The sequence below is a fragment of the Engraulis encrasicolus genome, chromosome 24, assembly GCF_034702125.1.
Source record: "Engraulis encrasicolus isolate BLACKSEA-1 chromosome 24, IST_EnEncr_1.0, whole genome shotgun sequence".
Classification (NCBI taxonomy): domain Eukaryota; kingdom Metazoa; phylum Chordata; class Actinopteri; order Clupeiformes; family Engraulidae; genus Engraulis; species Engraulis encrasicolus.
Window position 1 is genome coordinate 36,340,221 of NC_085880.1, and position 21,047 is coordinate 36,361,267.

The window sequence follows — 21,047 nt, forward strand, 5'->3', positions numbered from 1 at the left end:
AGCGAAGGGTAAAATCTGGCTTAATAAGGAAAACAACAGTTCAGTGAAAATCTCATTTGCTTGATAACCAATCGCAAGGGAGGGAGGGATTATGGTGTTAAGGTATCTGTTCTCACTAGCCGTCTGTGGCCAGTATCAGAGGAGAAAGGAGTTCCTCCGGATGCTACACTATAGTTCTCTTAATTTGACAGCCACAACACACCAGCCTGAAGCCAAAACCCAGAGCAATGAGCAACGACAGCCTGGGTAAGAGGATTGTATCCGTGTGTGTGTGTGTGTGTGTGCGTGTGTGTGCGTGTGTGTGCGTGTCAGTAGCAGTATTAGCGAGAGTAGCCTACATTCTGCTCCGAGCCCAAAGTTGCCTGCTCTAAATCACTTAGTGTGGACTGCTACTGTAGTGGCTGCTTGGGTGAATTGGCAGCAATTCCACACCAGACTTGTGACTGCTAACCTCTTTAAAGCACTCAACTCAAGCTGGCCAAGCAGCGAACATGGGTCTTAAAAAGGGTCAATAACAACATGACGTCAATTTTTATATCCTCACTGTTATTATTTATTAATAATAAATAGAAAAGGCATTTCTGAATTTTATCAATTTTGAGAGTGCTTTGGGGAAATGTAATGGTGTGTTTTCAACCTAGAGACCACAAAAGCTTGAAAACCATGAGACCCCAATCCTACATACATTTCTAAGCTCTAAACTTTGAATTATTAGGTGCAGGGAAAGAAAGGAGTCACCGTAGCATCTTCCGATATGGAAGCTTACTTGTTTTATTGGGAAAGAATGTATTAAAATGTAGGTCCAATGTTTCAAAGGCATACTCTCTTTACTCAGAGATGTGTGAACATGGAGATGTAGAACATAAGGCCTATATTTGAATAATGTCTTAAAAATGTGGGAACATGGAGCAGCAGGAATAAGCTGTGGGACCATTGGGGCTTGGGACCATAGAGCTGACCCCCAATGGCACTGTCACGAAACGCACCCCTGATCTGGGACCTACTGTCTGTGACCAGTGCCAGTAAATAGAATTGTGGCCTACAGTACCAGCTCGAGGTGTGTGGAAAACTTGTACATCATTTTCAAAGGCCACCAACACATTCTCACACAAACATTTTGACTGCAATACAAACCTCACAGTTTCATACTGCACCTCATGAAAGCCATGACACGCCTGAGTGGCATTATGCACAATCATATGGGGCAAAGGGTTAGCTGTTAGCCATTCTCCCTGTTGCTTTTTTTTTTTTGCAGTGGCCTTCCCACCAGCCATAGGCTAGACCTGAAAACCAAGTCAGCACAGATTACACCAGCCCTGATAACCAAGTCAGCACAGAACACACTAGCCCTGAAAACCAAGTCAGCAGCCCAGAGCAAACTGAGAGAAATCACAGTAATGTGTAAGTCCCAGAGGTGGGCCAAGGAGAAGGCAATGTGAGAGGAGAGGGGGGAACAGGGAGGGTGGAGGGTGGAGGCCGGGTGGGGCGGGGTGGGGGGGGCTCAAAGGGGCGATTGTGTTGACTGGCCTCCCATCCCGGTCCCCCACCTGGTGGTGGAGCCATTTCTGCGGAACAAGAATGAGGAAGAGGAGAGGTGTAGGCAGGCATGACAAAGGGGACCGTAAGGGGCTGCAAGACTAAACCTGAGAAGCTGTCAAGCTGACCAAGCTGAACAGGCAACATACAGTAGAGCACAGGGGGCAGTGTTGCCAGATGTAGCCGTTTCCCACCCCAATTGGGCTGCTTAGGATGCCCGTCTGCCAGTAAAAATAGGTAAAAAGGGCATATGGGTGTTTTTTTCTGCACATTTTTGGCCATAGACATCAATAGAATTTAGCCCAAATTGGACGGGATTTAGTGCATCCAGGTGAGTTCTTTTGAGCATATTTTGGGCTGGAAATCATAAGGGCTGCCTGGCAAGACTACACCTGAGAATCGTCTAAACAGGCAATACAGTGGGAGGGCCTCCTTTAGTCGTTTTTCAAAATGGGGAGGAAAAAAAAATACTGCGTAAGCATAGCACAAGACATGTAATCATAAGTCTATATGAGCCTAAACTGGCCCAAAACTTCCTAACATGATAGTGTACCATCCAGCCCAGACTAAAAGTACAGCACACTCTCCTCAGATAGCATTGGGCAACGAGACAGCCGCAAAAAAGACGCAATTGTAGATGATCACAGTAGCATGTTCAGTAACTGAAGCTCGCTAGAGGAAACTTAAGGACACATAATGACAGACTTTAGTCTCATAATGCCTTTGCTTGAATGATGTGCATGGTGTGGGAATGGTGGAGGGAGGGATGGCATGGACTTGATGGGATATAGGCAGTGGATTAGGACATCCAATGTTTCAGAGCCTCTACCTTATATCGCTCCTTGTCTTTTCTATGTCTAACGTATTGAATGTTACTTTAATCTGTTCTGTTTGTTGCTGATGTGTTTTTATGGAGCAGCAACCTTCCCGTCTCAGACAAATTTGCTCCTTGGTGGACACTAATAAAGACATACGGGGCACATGACCCAAACGTTGTCAGGTTTGTTGGTGGAATGGAGAGTGTGCAGGATTTCTTTACACTTGAAAGACAACCCCACACTGGGATAATATCCTACGCACCTGTGCAACTATGGGGCACCTAAGTCACGCACTCTACTTCCTGGTTCATGGGGCAGAACGTTGCAAAAACTTGAATGGAAGTGAACGAGGCAAGTCGTGGTGGATGTGTGGTGCATAAGTGGAGGTCCAAGGTTTGGATTGTTGTCGAAAAACCACTCATTTCAAGCTCAGTAATTCGTTTTTGACTCCCCATGCCCCATGAACCAGGAAGTAGGGGGCCCATAGAGGTGTGCAAAACTGTCATTTTGAACTGTTGTATTGTAATGACAGCAGTTAAGTGGGCCTTGTTGTCGTGACATCAGACACCTCCAGGGGCCTACACTACAAAGCTGGTTCAGGAGTAAATAATCTAATAGAAAAGCCGGGAGTCCTCATTTTCTTGAGGGCCCCTCAGTTCAGTGCATTCAAAGTAGGTATAAGGTAAGCTTAAGTTGCCTCCAGTGGAAGACACAAAAACATAACTAAAACCAGTAGCCATTTACACCTGCTTCAAAAATGGAACTTGTTCAAGGTCATTATGAAAAAGAGGAATCGCACACTTTTCAGAAGCCACTACTGGTTACACGCGTGTGGATATTTTCAAATGCGGCTATTTTTTATCCGTTTCCATGTAAACACAGCATGTGGATTACAAATAAAAAATCCATTTTGACAGGTGCATTTTAGCGCCCTAAATGGGATTTAAATCTAAAACTCCATTTACATGTAAACGAGCCCAAAACCAATGCGTTTTCAAAAATATCCATATACGCGCTAACAGCTTATTAGATTCAAGAAGTCACAGCACAGCACAGCACAGCACAGCACAGCACAGCACAGCACAGCACAGCACAGCACAGCACAGCACAGCACAGCACAGCACAAAATGAGGCCTATTCAAAGCCATTCTTTGGCAGACTCATTCATCCAACCTGAATCAACAGCTAAAAACAAACACCAGCTTGGACGTGGGGTGAGCAATACTTTGGTTAAATAGATGTCTCATTAAGTAAACCTGTCAAGTGCAAGCATTTCAGGTACAATATTGCACATTAAATGAGAAAGGTATGTTACGGACTTACGGAGGGGTCAGCTGTTCTATTCATCATAAAATGGTGGTAGCGAGCCTAAACCTTCAGCCACCATCTCCGTGAAATACTTTGTGGCTAATCACCCCCTAACCCAATGGTGATGATTCTTAAATATGTATGGCTGACATACTGAAGATGTCCGGTAAATATGCCCGCTTTTACAAGCAGTTACATACGAGAACTGCTAGTTGACACTGACAGGATGGTGGACCTGGAAATGAGTACACCAAAGTTTTATGACAGAAATGTGTAATGTGGGTGCTAAGAACTGTATTTAGAAACTGGCTGCTAACTTGTGTGTGTGTGTGTGTATATATAATTTAATAAAAAAATAAAATAAAAATAAATAAAAATAATAATAATAATAATAATAATAATAACTTAATAATTATAATTATATTACTATATATATATATATTAAATATATCATAAGTCCTGTACATATAAACCTCATAGAAAAAAAGTTACATTAATTTCCTTACATACAAGCACAAAATATGTAGCCATGGAGGAGGATGGGGGACAGTACCATGCTCCGGGTACCTCCGTCATGGAGGAGGATGGGGGATAGTATCATGCTCAGGGTACCTCAGTCATGGAGGAGGATGGGGGATAGTATCATGCTCAGGGTACCTCAGTCATGGAGGAGGATGGGGGATAGTATCATGCTCAGGGTACCTCAGCCTTGGAGGAGGATGGGGGACAGCAGAGTACCATGCTCAGGGTACCTCAGTCATGGAGGAGGATGGAGGATAGTACCATGATCAGGGTACCTCAGTCATGGAGGAGGATGGGGGACAGTACCATGCTCCGGGTACCTCAGTCATGGAGGAGGATGGGGGACAGTACCATGCTCAGGGTACCTCAGCCTTGGAGGAGGATGGGGGACAGCAGAGTACCATGCTCAGGGTACCTCAGTCATGGAGGAGGATGTGAAATGGGAAATGAGGTTCAAGTCCAGCCTGTTTGATATCTCAATCTTACCCCGTCTCTCTCTACGCCCCTCATTGACCATCTTTTCCCAATAAAGGCTAAAATGCCCCAAAATTAATAGTAATAAAAAAGCATGAGAACTTGAGGTAGGGATGCTTGATTATAGGACGATTGACAGCAATACTGACATCACTATATAAATTTGATATATTGCACAGCCCTAACTTGAGCATTGCTGGTCGACTCGTGGGTTTGCGTACGTGTTTGCGTGCCAGTAATGAGGCTCCTGTTCGGTTGGAGTGATATATCCTGCGGCGCAGGGCAGGCAGCACGTGGTAATAGACAGCAGGCGGCTGACACGGTCAGCGTAACAAAACGCCACACTTGGAACCACCCAGTTGATTAAACATTTACTTAGCAGTGTTGCGGAGAAAGGGAGCCATTAGTTAAAACAACACGGGGCTAAATGGCGTGTAGCCCTATAGCGGGATGGCATTTCAGCCATTCTACATTCTTAACGGAGTGTCTTCCCTGACCTCTTGCATTGTTAATGTGCCCGGTGAACCAGTCAGACAGGAAGCCTATAACATTAAACAGATTTTTTTTTTCTTGATTAATTTGCAAAAGCATTAGTGATTAATGACAATTTTGACATTTCGAGACCATTTTCACATGAACATAATGACGATAAAATAAATAAACACAATAAACGTACCACAGAACACCAAAAGCAAAACACAAAACCAATCGGCCTAAATAAAAATTACAGGAGAATGTTTATTTTTGTTATTCATTTCCATTAGCAAGGTAATGCTTTCAGTTATGGTTATGTTTTTAGATGGCTTTGCTAGACATCTGCTTTTAAGAGCAGAATCTCTGTGCTGTTCATGAATGTACATGCCCTCAGCCAGCACGTGCACTGCGTGCATGTAGGCATACATCATTTTTTCCAACATAGTTTTAAAATCTACTCAAGGTAGCACTTGTCAACGCTGAGCTGTGTTCACATCCAGCTGAAGCTTTCCTTCATCACCTCAAATGAAGAGGAAACTGGACTGCACTAAATATTGCATGATGTCCCACTGTGTCTCTGGCTGGATGGAACAAATGAGTAGAATAAGTCTGTGTAACCAATCAACTGTCTAGTGGTAGTGAGTCAACTAAAAATGTCAGGTGACCTTTGCACACCCACTTTACACTAGAGCTGGGTAGATGCATGCCCAATGAAGTATTAACTTACCAGAATTCAGCATTGCATGTGTGTTTTAGGTGCAGAATCAATATGAAAAACTGATAATGGCATGGGTCTTAAAAATCTATCAATTCAAAGCTCTACTACGGCTTAAAAAGAATGGAACTTTGCAGGGTCCAGGTGTGTCGTGGGCCTTGATAGCTTAGAGCAGGAGTTCTAATATTTTCCACCTTTGAGCCCACTTGAAATTTTCACAAATGTTCGGGGACCCACCTTTGGTCCAATAAACAATACAGTACAACACAGATTTCAGAATCACTGGCCTAGAGTTTGAGCAGAACTGAAATAGAAGCGATGCGATAATTGGATTGTAAAGTTTTGCATTACATTTCAAAACATTTAGGCCTATATACAAAGCAGATGCTAAAATAATCAAATGTTGCTCATGTCAAGTGACTTTTAAGACGCCATGCCATGTGTTAGAGCTTCTCACAACTAGATGTGAAATACGTTCTGCTTTGTCGTGAAACCAGTATAAATAAATGACAACCGGGCTCCATGGAAAACAGTGGTGTGTCCGTTTATGTCTATGCCACCGGATGCGACAATACTTCAAATGAATTGAATCAAAGCTGTCTGATGTCACATAAAAAAAGGCCCAAAGCCATTTGCGCATCCGGCAAAACGCTTTTCACAAAACTAAATGCGAGCCTACCAACTAGATGCCAGCCTACCATCGCTAGGGGCCAATACATGCATGGAAAGGGAACAACAGGGAGAGAATGGAAATGGAGCTGGAAGGGAGAGCGAGATGTACAGTATTTCAGATCAGTTTTCAGAAGTTGTTCGGATCAGCCAATTTTCTGACAAACATATGTTAAAAATGTGACATTTGTATGGAAAATAGATGTTCAGAAACAACTAGAAGGGAAATAGACGAGAGGAAAGGAAGGGAGAAAGAAAGGACGAACAGCACAGACAACACACAAGGCCGCCTCTCCACAAGCTGCTTCTCAAAATATTAAGCTTGCTACAGAAATATGACCAAATGTTTTCAATTGAACAATAAAACAAAAATATTCCAAACAATCCCTCTTGGCTATTGTGATTCCTCTCAGCATAAGCAGTGCGTTCCACAATGCCTCAGACAGCCAGGCTCCGAGAGCACTGGAGAGCCGAGACAAAAGCAGTCACGTACAGTAGTGTCACATTCACCGCCTGCCTCCTCCACACCAACACCACGCTCTGCAGGGAGACACGGGTGAGAAAACGGAATACATAAAAAGGAAAAGCTAAGCCCCACGAGACGCTTCCCTGTACCTAGACCACCAAACATGAATGCAGCAGTCGATACGAGGACTAGAAACAAGAGCGAGCGAGCGAGCGAGAGCGAGAGCTATGAAATGACACCAACACTGACTCAAAAGGCCAGGCTCACAATAGTCTAGGCAGAATTTCAGAAAATGTGCTTATTTAAGGTCCTGAAGGCAAATCATGTTAATTTTTGGTATACAACTGATTTAGGGGTATTCAAGGGTGCTGAATCCAAATCTGCTGTATACCGGGCGCAAAAATGTACGGAAATGCCTCAAACGGGCAAAATCCAATATGGCTGCCGACAACAGGTTAAAATCTCGCAATCGCTTTTCTTTTTGACTAAACAAGGTATGAATATGAAAATAAGACTTATTTTTAAGTTTTCATATATGGGGAACCCCATTCTGTCATCAGATTTAAGGTCAGATTTGAAGAAAATGCTTATATAATTGACTAGCAGCTTTTTTAAAACAGGGAGCCTCATATTGTCAACGATTTTTAGCATTATGATCAAACTTTCAAGATCCACAGAAAATAATGTCTGATGTCTTTGTGAACACCAATACTGCCAAAAACTGCACTGAACTGTCTACTTTCACCTGAAAAAAGAAGTTTGTGTCTACCTATTTCCATTCTTTAGTTATTGGCAGTAGAACATGGGATGACGCCACCAAAAAAGCACTGTTTTTTGACCCAAAAACGCTACACTTCTGTGTCCATATTTTTGCTTCCAGGATAAAGTGTCTTTTTAGTGTTCATGTTTGGTTTACAGCATTTCCATGAGTTTTGAAAGATGCTGAACTCAAATCTGCTGTATACCAGGCTCAAAGAATCCCATAGTACTGTACCTCAAAATGAAGGAATCCAATATGGCCGCCATCACCAGAGATATACAGTACATGTCTGTGATTAAACAAGGTCATCTCTTAAATATATTATGCCAGCTATAGGTTTTCATACATGGGGAATTCATTGCTGTGCTCAGGTTTAAGATTTGGATGAAAAGACATGATTTAGACCTGCATACATGTTTAAGACTGTTAATAAATTGATCATTTATATTGGAATATTTCCCCTATTTCAATTTAATCCGGCATTAATTAAATGTATTGGTCTTAGATAACATATCTTGTTTTCGAATAGGCCCCCGGTAGAGTCCATTACAATACGAACACTGTCACTGAAAAGACAACACTTACTACCCACATACACTACATTCACTCCCTCATCCCCACCCTGTCGCCACTCTTAATGTAAATAACAATCAAGCATAACATTGCAATGTTCGGACGGACCACACATTGAGAGAGTACATACACACACAAGTGTGGCAGAGAAGACATTCTTATTGGAACACCAACGTACACATACGTACGTATACAGGCGCTTTAATATACACTCAGGCAGATTTCAATTCAATAATTGAGTCATTATACCATGATGTTTCCATCTCAAACCACGTCCCATGCTCCCATCTTTTCAACCATAAAAGTAAGTGCACACACGAGTCTGCCTAAATAATTATTTTTATACAACTTTACAATGGAAATCACTGTTTGCCAATTTTATTGATGTGCTCATTCAATCTATGAATAAAGGAGGATTGAGTGGTGAGCTGATGAATAGAATAGAATAGAATAGAATAGAATAGAATAGAATAGAATAGAATAGAATAGAATAGAATAGAATAGAATGGTGTTTGTCACTATGCACATGTTCAATGAGATTGAAAGCAACACACTTCAGAGCACACATTTAATTCACAAAACAGTTTTGGTGAGCAGAATATACGATTAGTAGTGCCAAAAAAAAACATGAACAGAGTAGGAAGTGCATACGGTGTGTGTGTGTGTGTGTGTGTGTGTGTGTGTGTGTGTGTGTGTGTGTGTGTGTGTGTGTGTGTGTGTGTGTGTGTGTGTGAATATATACACAGAGGACATACTCATGTATTGGTACTCATGTCATACTCATTGGTATATCCAAGAGTTATTGCATCGATTGTCTTGCTCAATGTAGATATTACAGTAGCGGTGGCCAACTCTGCAAACACAACTATTTTACATTGTGCTGTATCAATTAGTCTATTGCAGAACACCAGATGGATGGAAAGAGATCATTGGATTGAGGGATACTAATGAATGGTCATTCTGTGCATGTGCGTGTGAAATGTGGTTATGGCCCTTTGTTGAGTTGTTTGGTCCTTGCTTTGACACACCTGTACCAAGACGACAGCAAGGCAAAGAGCTGAGGACCCGGTTGGAGGCTGTCCTAGATAATGTTTTAGCTCTGTTGATGCAGCAGGAGGATTAGAGAGGGGCTACTGTAACTTTTTTCCCCTTGTAGGTGTGCCTCCTGAAGGCCGCAATTATCTCTTTGGTTTTCTTTGCATTCAAAGATACAGAAATTATTCTCTGTATACCAGACTACCACCTTTTGCTGGCCACAGCAACTTCCATCTGGAGCTACGCCATAGGCATAGAGGTCCAAAAGAGAGGAGTTATTTAAAGAAATCCTTGCACTTATGACACATTTTGTGTCACATTTGTCTGAGCTGCGCTTTAACTATTCACAGATTCGAAAAGTGACTCATTGGAGCTGCCATTGTTGCTGAAAGAACTACTTTTTTCACTTATTTAACTCACCACCATACATTTTGACTGTGTCACATCTCTGAAAAATCTGTGATCCTGATTGGTTCTACGGTATTGTGGTTTCCGATCAGGGCGAATCCGAAGGATGAAAAAGTGAAGAAAGTGAAAGCCCATTGGGAAACTTCCATTGTCATTGTGACACAGCACTCCACAGCACACAAGTGAACACTGCACACTGCACACAACGAAATTGAATTTATGCCTCACCCGTGCAAGGGGGAAGCCCTCAGTGGCGCCCCATGGGGAGCAGTGCGGTGGGACGGTACCATGCTCAGGGTACCTCAGTCATGGAGGAGGATGGGAGAGAGCACTGGTTGATTACTCCCCCCACCAACCTGGCGGGTCGGGAGTCAAACCGGCAACCTCTGGGATGCAAGTCTGACGCCCTAACCCATGACTGCCCAGGATTATAGGTTATCTACTGTACGTGATGGAGTTGTAATCCCATGTGAGGGATCCAAGTGATAGGTGAAGCTTAGATGATGGAGCACACTGGATGAGAGAAGCACAGTTGTGTGAGGGACACCATGGGGGTGAAGTGCAAGTAAGGGGAAGGCAGCGTGATATTGACCATCACTAGGGTTGTGGGTGTGCTCTGACTGTCCCACTTATGATCCAAGCCCTTTGGAGTAGAAGTCAGAGCCCTAGGTTAACTTATTCTCAATTACCTCTCCTCCTCTCCAGTGATTTTGAAGGAGTTGTTCGCTTAAATGCGACAGCTATGTATGCCCAAGACAAATTTATCTTACTTGCAGCAACTGAATGACTCCATGTACTCCATGCCTCTTCTTGCAGATCCAGAGGGGGATGAGGCACTCCTTGGGGCGAGCACAAGTTGTGATGTCTTTTCATGCTTCGTGAATGGCAGATACAGGAGTAGTGGGACTAATGCCCCATTCAATTTCATCCATCCCGTTTCAGTGACTGGACCGGAGGACAGGGTGGAGTAGTATGTGATCCTGCCTCAGTACATTGGCTTGATAATGAGGGGGCACAATATGCCATTGTGTGGCTTCTGATGTAGATAGCAAAGACTCTATGACTAGGACTAATCACTGCAAAACAACTCCATTGCTTTCGCTACATCTGCAGCAAAAGTACAATGTAGTGCCTGGTGTTATGTAGTGTCTAAACATGTAGTGGCCAAATCACTGAGTAGCAGGAGCTTGATAATGATTGGAGATAGCCTAACTATCAAGAAAGTAAATATTTCACAATGACATCAACCTGTCTTTTGTTCCACCTTTCACCTTTCTACCGTTCAAGGATTTAATCTAAACAAGGCAATAAAATCAGCAGACAACAACTTCCCAAAACTAGATATTCATATTAGATGAAGGTACATTCAGACATACAGACTTATCTGTGTATAGTTTTGTCATAATGGAAGAGGTGGGCTGAGGTGAACACATTTCATTGTGCATAAGCAATTGAAATAGAGTAGACAAAACATTTCAATAGAAACTAGCCTCTCAGTTAATTTGCATGGTTGTAAACATGAATTCAGACTTTACTGAACTGCCTGATTACACTGACTACCTTTGATTATAATTTTAAATTTGATTACATACATTACTTCCCCATGTATGAAAAGAAAACATATAGCTACATAATGTATTTAATGAGTTCACCTTGTTTAATCAAAGATATGTATATCTCTGGTGACGGCGGCCATATTGGATTCCATATTGGGCTCATTCGATTTTTGAGGCATTATAGGATTTTTTTGAACCTGGTATACGACAGATTTGAATTGAGCATATTTCAAAACCATGGAAATGCTGTATACCAAACATGAACACTATAAAAAGGCACTTTGTCCTGAAAGAAAAAATATGGACACAGAAGTGTACTATTTTTGGGTCAGAAATCAGTGCTTTTTTAGAGGCGTCATCCCATGTTCTACTGCCAGTAACTAAAGAATGGAAATAGGTAGACACAAACTTCTTTTTTCAGGTGAAAGTAGGCAGTTCAGTGCAGTTTGTGGTAGTATTGGTGTTCACAAAGACATCAGACATTATTTTCTGTGGATCTTGAAAGTTTGATCATAATGCTAAAAATCGTTGACAATATGAGGCTCCCTGTTTTTAAAAAAGCTGCCTGTCAATTATATAAGCATTTTCTTCAAATCTGACCTTAAATCTGATGACAGAATGGGGTTCCCCATATATGAAAACATAAAAATAAGTCTTATTTTCACATTCATACCTTGTATAGTCAAAAAGAAAAGGGATTGCGAGATTTTAACCTGGTGTCGGCGGCCATATTGGATTTTGCCCGTTTGAGGCATTTCCATACATTTTTGCGCCCGGTATACAACAGATTTGGATTCAGCACCCTTGAATACCCCTAAATCAGTTGTATACCAAAAATTAACACAATTTGCCTTCAGGGTTCATCTTTTGGGAAAATTGACCCTGACTACAAGTCATGCTGACATGTCCAGTCGAGTGTGAACACCAGTCAGTGTGCATGCACACATACTGTACTTGTGTGTGTGTGTGTGTGTGTGTGTGTGTGTGTGTAGTGAGACTGTTCTCTGTTCTGCGACTAAGCAGCTGGTGGCATGTCCAGACATTACAATACAGATGTTAATAGTGTGTCAGCCTGCTGCATGATATTTATGCATCTGCATGTTTACACACAGTGGATATCCAGACAGTGGCAGTGCAGCATCAGACCATCCTGTGTGTGTGTGTGTGTGTGTGTGTGTGTGTGTGTGTGTGTGTGTGTGTGTGTGTGTGTGTGTGTGTGTGTGTGTGTGTGTGTGTGTGTGTGTGTGTGTGTGTGTAGTCACTTTCTCAGAGAAATAGCAAAACATGGCTTTGATTTATGTGCAAAAACACGATGGTCTTAACATGCTCTAACCACGATTATGAGGAACCAAAAAGAAATGCAACGAGGACAACACCGACTAAATACGGATAAAAGCTGGAAGAACCAACAAAGAACGTCTCATTTTCTTAGAGAGCAGCCCACAGCCAATTGCCCTGGGAAATGTAACCTACTTGGCACACGTCAAAAGAGCTCGTCAGATCAGCATTTTGGGAAAACTCCATTAAGATGGTTATAAAAACCAGTGCATTAGCTTGTGAATAAAAATGTGAATAGTGTGAACAATGGGACATATGGCTCCTTCTACAGCAGCAGAGAGGGTTTTGCAAGTGTCAATGACTAGACATCATCACAAAATGCCCGGATTATGAAAACTTTTATTAGAATACCATCCATCGTAACAAGAGCCGTTTCTTTCTTCATATGCATGCTGAACATGCTGCTCTCATAAGTTACCATTTCAAAATAACATTTTCACAAAGACAACTGATAAAATGGGCTTTATAACATAATCATGACCCAAATCAAAATTAAAAGGAGTTTAAGTCTTCAAACCGTCTGTTCTGTTCTGTGGTACAGGCTTGTGTCCGGCCCCCACAGTGGGAAAACAGCTTTGCTCCGTCTATGACGTCAAGGTGAGGGTGGCGATGGAGTGAGGGGAACAAAAAGTCTAAAAATATTTTTTCCCCATACATGGATTTGTGGGGTACCCTCTTGTGTTTTGCAAAGGACATTCCCTCAACTGCAGAGCATTTCCTTGCATTTTGGGGCCAAGCAGCACTGCAGCTTATAAGGCACCTACAGCAGTGGTTCTTAACCTGGGGTGCGGGCACCCCCTGGGGGTGCGCCAGAGATTTCAAGGGGTGCACGGAATTTTGTTTGTGTTGAGGTTGTGACCAAAACTCTGCTCCCAAACATTATAATTAGGCCAAATCAAGACAAAATTAAACCATGTTAGTGTGTATACACGCGTAGACGCTTAGGTTGGGGGTGCACGGCTTGTCTTGGGCACAGGTTAGGGGGTGCTTCAAGAAAAAAAGGTTAAGAACCACTGACCTACAGTATACATGGGTTCTCAATTTTCGTTTCCCCCTGACTGCGCACAACTCAACCTCTAATTGTTGGAAACCGCTATCGGTCAAAAAATTAGCTCACGTGGTTGGCTGCCAGTGTCTTGCCCCTCCTCACAATATTGTGTTTACAAACACGGTGAACCCATGTATAGAGTGTTGTCTTCACACATTACATTACACTTAGCTGACACTTTTTTATCCAAACCGACAGACAGTTATTTAGATACAGGATATTGGTTACAGTCCCTGGAGCAATGTGGGGTTAGGCGTCTTGACCAAGGGCACTTCATCCATGGAGGGAGGAAGGGATTGCTAAGGGTAGGAATTGAACCTGCAACCCTGTGATCTACAGTCTGCAATCCAACTCCCTAACCACTACACCACGGCTGCCCAACCATTTAGGGATGCACCGATACCACTTTTTTGAAAACCGATACAAGTACGAGGACATTAATGTGTGTACTTGCCGATACCGAGTACCGATACCGATACCTTTTACCACCAAAATATAATGAAAATAAATGCATGGCCTTGTTTTTTCCACCTGTGATATTTTTACTGTCCATTTCCATGTAGATTTAAATGTTAGTAAATGTTTGAGGTGGCACTTTTTTCCATGCTGCTTTCAAGTCCACAGAACGTGACAAGATTTTGCATTGTTTCGTGTAATAGCAGTATCGTTCCTGGTATCGGCAAGTGCTTGACGAGTACGAGTATGAGTATAATGAGCAGTATCGGCTGCCGATACCGATACCAGTATCGGTGCATCCCTACAACCATTACACCATGACTGCCTGTACACTTGTACTTTATTCCACAGAGGGAATCTACGGCTGGCAGCTCATACTGTAGAACACTCAGCTAATTGAAAAGAAAACTGTGACATTTGGCACAGGAAGACTAAGCAGCATTAATTCAAGTTAATTAATCAGCCATAAGTCACCAAGTAAGTTAGGCAATGCCTAAGTGAGTCATTGATACATGAGAAAAGACTTTTTCGACCACTTCTGTGGTTTTGTGAGCTTAAAAAAACCCACACTTGCAAAATGACAATCATGTTTGTCAACTACAGGCAATCTGGGATGTAAAACATTGGGGGCTGGTGTATAACCGTGAATCTCGTCAGGCAACTAAAACACTGCCAAGCGCAGCCTGAGATGCCATCTTGTGCAATTTCTCCTGGTCTTGAACCTACATTTTAACTGGCCAGCTGTGGATGATTGTGCCGTAAACATGCAAAACAACAAAGAGGATATTATTGCTGGCTATTTTCTCTGCCATTCTCACATGAAAGCTCACAACCCTGCTTTGCTTATTGACGTGTTAGTGGGTATGCATCGTTTCAGGAAGTCTACCAGAAATTAAGTTACTGCAATACAAGTCCTGCAATCATGATACAAATCTTTGTACTCCATGCATACCATGCACACCATGTCCTCGACAGGGCAAAACATTTCAAACTAAGTTTAGTTGTACAAGACAGACTTAGCTTCTGGTGTCAACGAGGGAAAGTACAACCAGAGATTCTCTCACAGGTGAGATAGTTTGGAGAGAGACTACCAATGCAGTTTCTTGAAGGAAGGTTGTGGCAAAGAGGTTGCCTATATAATAAAAGATAATAATCGAAGGTCTCCTAAAGGGGCGTTCACCCGACGTAAAGTGGATACCGGAAAAGAACCCGCCTGCTTTATCTCCCTCTCATATACGATTCTCTGGTTGTGGTTTACGATTGCCCATGGTCATTTATTGGGCGTTACGAATGCATCATTTAGCAGAAACGTAGCCCATAGCCAATCGTGCCAGTTGTATCCATGCAAACAAGCAAACCCCTCCCCGCTCTATGATTGGAGCACAAGATCTGGAAACCTCGCTGAAGGATAGGATACATGCAGTCTTTCAGATTGGAATGATTGTGCAAAGCATCATGGGATTTCACAGGCTAGGTTGTATTGTGTGTTAGAGAATGACATTTTTCGGGAATTCCAGAAGGTCCCGCGGGTCCTACGGGATTCCCGCGGGATGGGAGTCAAAATTTTAAAAGGTGAACGGGAGCGGGCAGGATCAGGAATAAAGATGAATGGGAGCGGGCAGGAGCGGGAATACAAATGAAAGGGAGCGGGAATGCTCGCTTATTTTTTCATTAAAAAAGCCTAGTTCTTTTGACGAAACGGGAGTGGGATTGATTTTGAGTGGGAGTGGGCAGGATTGGGAAACATTATTTTCAGGAGTGGACGGGATGGGTTTTGTTTCTTTTACTCCAGTCCGGGATGGGACGGGATGGGTTTTTTTTTCTGGGACCGGAATGGGACGGGAGTGAAAATCCACTCCCGTGTCATGCTCTATTCTATTGTGTGTAACCAGAGGTTTTTCTTGAGCAGCCCAGACCCAGTCCCGAATCTGCTCACAACAAACTTCCTAAAGGGAGGCAGACGTTCTACAAAGCGAGCTAAAAGCCGTGGATTCTAGCGCATTCAGTGGGGGTTGCCGTGGCCTAATGGTTAGGGAGGTGGTCTTAAGATCCGAGGGTTGTTGGTTCGAGTCCCTCCCTTACCTCTCCCTACACCTCCATCTCCATTGATCACTGAAGTGCCCTTGAGCAAGGCGTCTGACCCCATCATTTCTCCCGGGACTGTAACCAATACCCTGTAAATAACTTAAGTCGTTTTGGATAAAAGCGTCAGCTAAATGTAATGTAATATAAATCAGCAGCACACCTGTCTGCAGGGTTGGGAAGGAGGTTTAATAACGTCTCACATTGAGCTCTGCAAGGTGCCATCCATTAGCCTGTACATATGAAAATTCTGCAAGAAACACTGCTATACTTAAGTCAAGGTGGTGGTGGGGGAGTTGTCCGGTATCAAACATGTGACTAGGGTTTCAGCTCAACATGGAACTGTACTATTGTTTCTAAATACAAGACAATTCCGTATTTCAAGGGAGGCTTGGCGAACCTACATGTGACCATCCTCATACAAGTATGTTGTTTGTTGCATTACATTACAATAGAAATTGCCTTCACATCACAAAACTCTTATCTTTTTAGAGGACCTAATCAAGGTGGTAAATGTTTGTCGTCAAGGTGGCAGGCTTAATTACAAAGTGCTGAGAGAAACCCTGTAGCGATTATATCCCACATTCAGCCATTGTGATTTAAATGGTCCTTGAGCAATAACTAGGGACGTGGCCAAGCCAACAGGACTTCCTCATAAAATGACCCACTTCCTGAACAAAACACGAGAAAAGGAGCACACACACACGCACACGCACACACACCTCCAAGGCAATCGTTTTTTTTTGTAGCTGAAACAGCCGTTTACACAAATTTATAGTTGCACATAAAAGTCTTCAGCTGGTCAAAGGTCAATGTGTTGGCCACATGGTTGAATGATTTCAAATCTTAGTCACTCTGTTTTCATCCTCTCATCTCTTTCTGTTTTCTTAAAGCAATACTCCACAATTTCAATTTGTTGAGACATTCTCATTTCACGCCGTACCTCGAGTGAAGACACCAAGTATTACCATTCTCCTGTTCTTCCAACCGTTCCCCGAGTCAGGTGAAATTACTCGCTAGGATTTAGGTGGTCCTATCTGATTCAATGATCCATGTTCTCTGAGATACAAGCAGGGTTCTAAGTTAACACCTGCCAACCAGCCAAATGCTGGTGACATTTCAGTTTGGCTAGTGATAGAAAAGACCAACTTACTAGCCACTTTGACCCATCAGTGAGTTCGCGTTTGGCTAGTAGGATTGACATTTACTAGCCATTTTGGTTGGTGATGAAAAAAAATAATTTACAGCCCTGGTTACAAGTAACACGTCTCCTGCTCATCCAGCAGGTTTCTGAGTCTTGCAGAAAGGCACAACGCAGTCATTAAACTTCATTTAACTTGAGGTGGGGAAAAAAGCCCATTTCCCAACATTAGTGTTACTGCTTTAACGGCCAAAGTTGAAGCAGTGTGCCCTTTCTTGGGCATCTAAACCCCATCCTTTTGAATTCGCAGTGGAGGAGTACATCCACTTCTCTCAATAGTGTTCTAAGGACGCTTTCCCGGAGACCAAATTGAAACAATGTGTTTAGTTTTAGGACAAAACACACGCAGTGCATGCGGCCAGTAACTGAATTCTGGAGGCAGACAGGCAGCTGCAAGTGAGCTAATGCTACTACTAAAGCAACACTATATGGGGAACAAAATCATTAGCAATCATTGGCTCCTAAACAAGCACAAGTACAACAGCATAATCCCTCAAGAATTTAGAGATTGTTATACTACATGCAATTTGACTCTCAATGCAACAGAGGACCAAGCCATATCTGACCAGTCATTTTGCCCTCAGACACTGCTATGTTAAACAAGGGCAGAGGGTCAGCAACATCAAAAGGCTTTAAGAAGAGGCAACAAAAAAAATGCAGCGAGATTGATTCATGATGACGATAACATCACAGGAGTATAATTCCTATGGAATAGGTCAGAGGGAACCGATTAATCTTACAAGTCAGCACCGGCCCTCGATTGCCATCTCTAACCACAGGTCATCCACATCCACAACTCCATGATTTGCCAAACATATAGGCCTGCACACCGTCAATAAGCTCCAAAGAAGAAATGATAAAGATCCAGGGTGATCGTGGCTAATGATCCGTCATGGGAAAAGCCAGTGGAATACAGTGCTCTTCCATCGTCGTGAAATCATTTTGCCAAAATATTCTTTATTCTTTGTGCACAGGCATGATGAAGATCCAGGGTGATCGAAACATTGCCTTTTAAAGAATTAAGTTTATTCTTTGGGGCTAATTGGCCGTGTGCAGACCTACCTCCTTCAACTGTCTGACACTTATGTCTGGCACCTGCAAAAAAAAGGGGGGGTTTGGATGTGTGTGCCCTACCCAAAACTAACCAAACACATTATACTCACTGTGTGCTCAGAGGGGCATATTCCAAAAAGGTGGTTTAGTTACTAACCCCAAGTGAGTTGTAAATCTCCTAACAGGAGAGAATTTCAGGTTCTTTCTTCAATCAAAAAAAAAAAGCCACCAGGTTCTTCTATCGCTAGAGGTACCACTTGTTCAGAGTCCACACGCCCATGTAAGAAACTAACCTTGCTTAGTGGATTACATCCCAGTTCCACAAATCATTTTCTCTCCCACAATTACTTGGTTAGGGTAGGAAGGGTGACAATCAGGTGGTCAATAACCATATACCACAGTGAGGACCACAAGCTTTATTACTAATAATAAGACAATGTGTCCTGCTGCCAATTCCCACGTCTTCTAGCAGAATAAAAACATAGAATGTATGAGAAAGACATAGTGTGGGATGCTAAGCAGTATGACATGTCTGTCTGTCTGTCTGTCTGTCTGTCTGTCTGTCTGTCTGTCTGTCTGTCTGTCTGTCTGTCTGTCTGTCTGTCTGTCTGTCTGTCTGTCTGACACACACACACGCGCGTGCGCGCGTCTAACAAAATAGACAGACACAAACTTCCAGATAAGTTGTTCTTATAGCTGATTGCTTTAAAGGGCAAAAAATGAACAGAGAGGAGTGGGGTAATGGCCATGACATGAATGTGAAAAATAAAATGTTTGATAGGTAAAAACAGTCCATGGGACATCAGTTGTGTACATCTTTGAACCCTTTGTAGAATGCCTCAGCGGGACGTGTCTTTATCTTGCCAAATGCACCCATCATCATTCGATGAAAATAACCCAAATACACTTGCCCAAATATAATAGCTGACAACTGATCTGACACAAATCTCCCTTCAGCTGCCCTAGATTTGAGACCACCGAGGTCCAGAAAGATAGTAAACAGTCAGTTTTTAGTGGACAGTCAGTGCTTTCAAACACTAAATTTGGACACTGAATACGTAGGCTACAGTAGAGTAGGCCTACTGTAGTTTGTTCCTTTGACATGTCTACAGCCAGGCAGACCCGAGACATACGCCTCTGCGTTATCTAGTTTGCAGAGCCGAACGCTATTTTAACAGCATAGGCTATACGAGGCCTTTGGGATAGTTAGCCTACAGGAATCATTTAACCACAAATGTAGGCCTGGCGTCTGTGGGATGCAAAATGAAGTTCAGTAGGTGGATAGTCTTGCGGAATGACACGTATGGCTTAGTTCGGCAAGTTTCCTTCAGCTATGGCATTCGTAGGGTAGCCTGAAGCATATTAAATCCCATTCGAGAATGTTAGAATTCGCAAAAGTTACATGGCCTTTCTTTGCAACAATGTTGCCGGTAACCTAGTCGGCAGACCTTTAAAAGTCGGCAGCCCTTTGAAATACACTGACAATGTTTCCTTAGCTGAACATAGCCTAGGCATTCGCAATAGGTGAACATGTTGGGTGAACTACTGACACTGATTATTCCATTAGCCAATAACAAAGCCAAACGTTGCTTTGAATAAAGGAGAGTATTTCTAGTTCGCCTGTCTCGCCAAGTTATTGTCTTGGGCAGATGACTTATTGAGCTACCAAAATCGTGGCTAATGATCTGTCATGGGAAAAGTCAGTGGAATACAGTAGCGTATTACCGTCGTGAAATCGATTGGCGAAACATTCTTTATTCTTTGTGCACGGAATATGGTATTTCGAATGTAACTTGCAGGGAGGATACATGTCGGCTGGTTTTCATTTTGAGCAAATAGGACGTCATATTAGCTATGCTAGCTAGTTGGCTAAAGCTGATGCCAGTTTGAGGAGCAGACCTCTTTAAATTCAATCACAGCAAACCAACTGATAGCACGGACCAGCGCCAGAGTAGGGCTACCTTACGATAACACTATCGCTGCCTTCTTTTGTGCAAATACCCAGGGAAAACACAGTGGCACCAAGCAAGGATTTGCAAGTTGCCATTGGCTAATTAAATGATAAAAGGACATTTTCGTGCATGAAGTATATCCCCAAGATGAGGATCCGTAGCATGCCGCTAAATCATCCATGTATTAAAACGGTTCATCGCAAAACCTGTCACAAGCACAACCCATTCTAATGTAATAAGGTTGTCATAAATCAGCAACAACAAAAGAGAGACTTACCTTTCGGTTCAACGTTGTTCCCGAATAGAAGTAGTACGCTATACCAAGCACCCAGAGGACGGCGAAACACAATAATATCCTTGATTTTCTCCGCATCGCTGAGAAGGATATGTGAGGGGAAATGATGGGGGGGAAACCAGTGGGCCAACAACTTGCTTGTTTTAATTAATCCACGAGATGTCCGATCTGTGAACGGCGTTTAGCTCCTTTGCTGAGACGCACGCAAAAGCCCCAGCTGCAGCCGAGTAGAAAGAAGAGAGCAGAGCAGGAAACAGCCAACATCACCGGGTTAGAGGGGAAAGGGTAACAGATTCTAATCCAATCAC

At 42.8% G+C, this 21,047-nt stretch overlaps 1 protein-coding gene across 2 annotated transcripts in view; it reads right to left on the reverse strand.

Moving 5' to 3' along the window:
- Positions 1–21,047, reverse strand: part of galnt2 (UDP-N-acetyl-alpha-D-galactosamine:polypeptide N-acetylgalactosaminyltransferase 2) — a 76,123-nt gene extending 55,076 nt beyond the window's left edge. Inside the window, exon 1 of one of the 2 annotated variants that reach the window (XM_063191336.1) lies at positions 20,722–21,047. In XM_063191336.1, coding sequence (XP_063047406.1) covers positions 20,722–20,817 — 96 coding nt within the window. In that variant the 5' untranslated portion in view covers positions 20,818–21,047. The remainder of the gene's footprint in view (positions 1–20,721) is intronic. The other variant, XM_063191337.1, reaches the window with a different exon arrangement.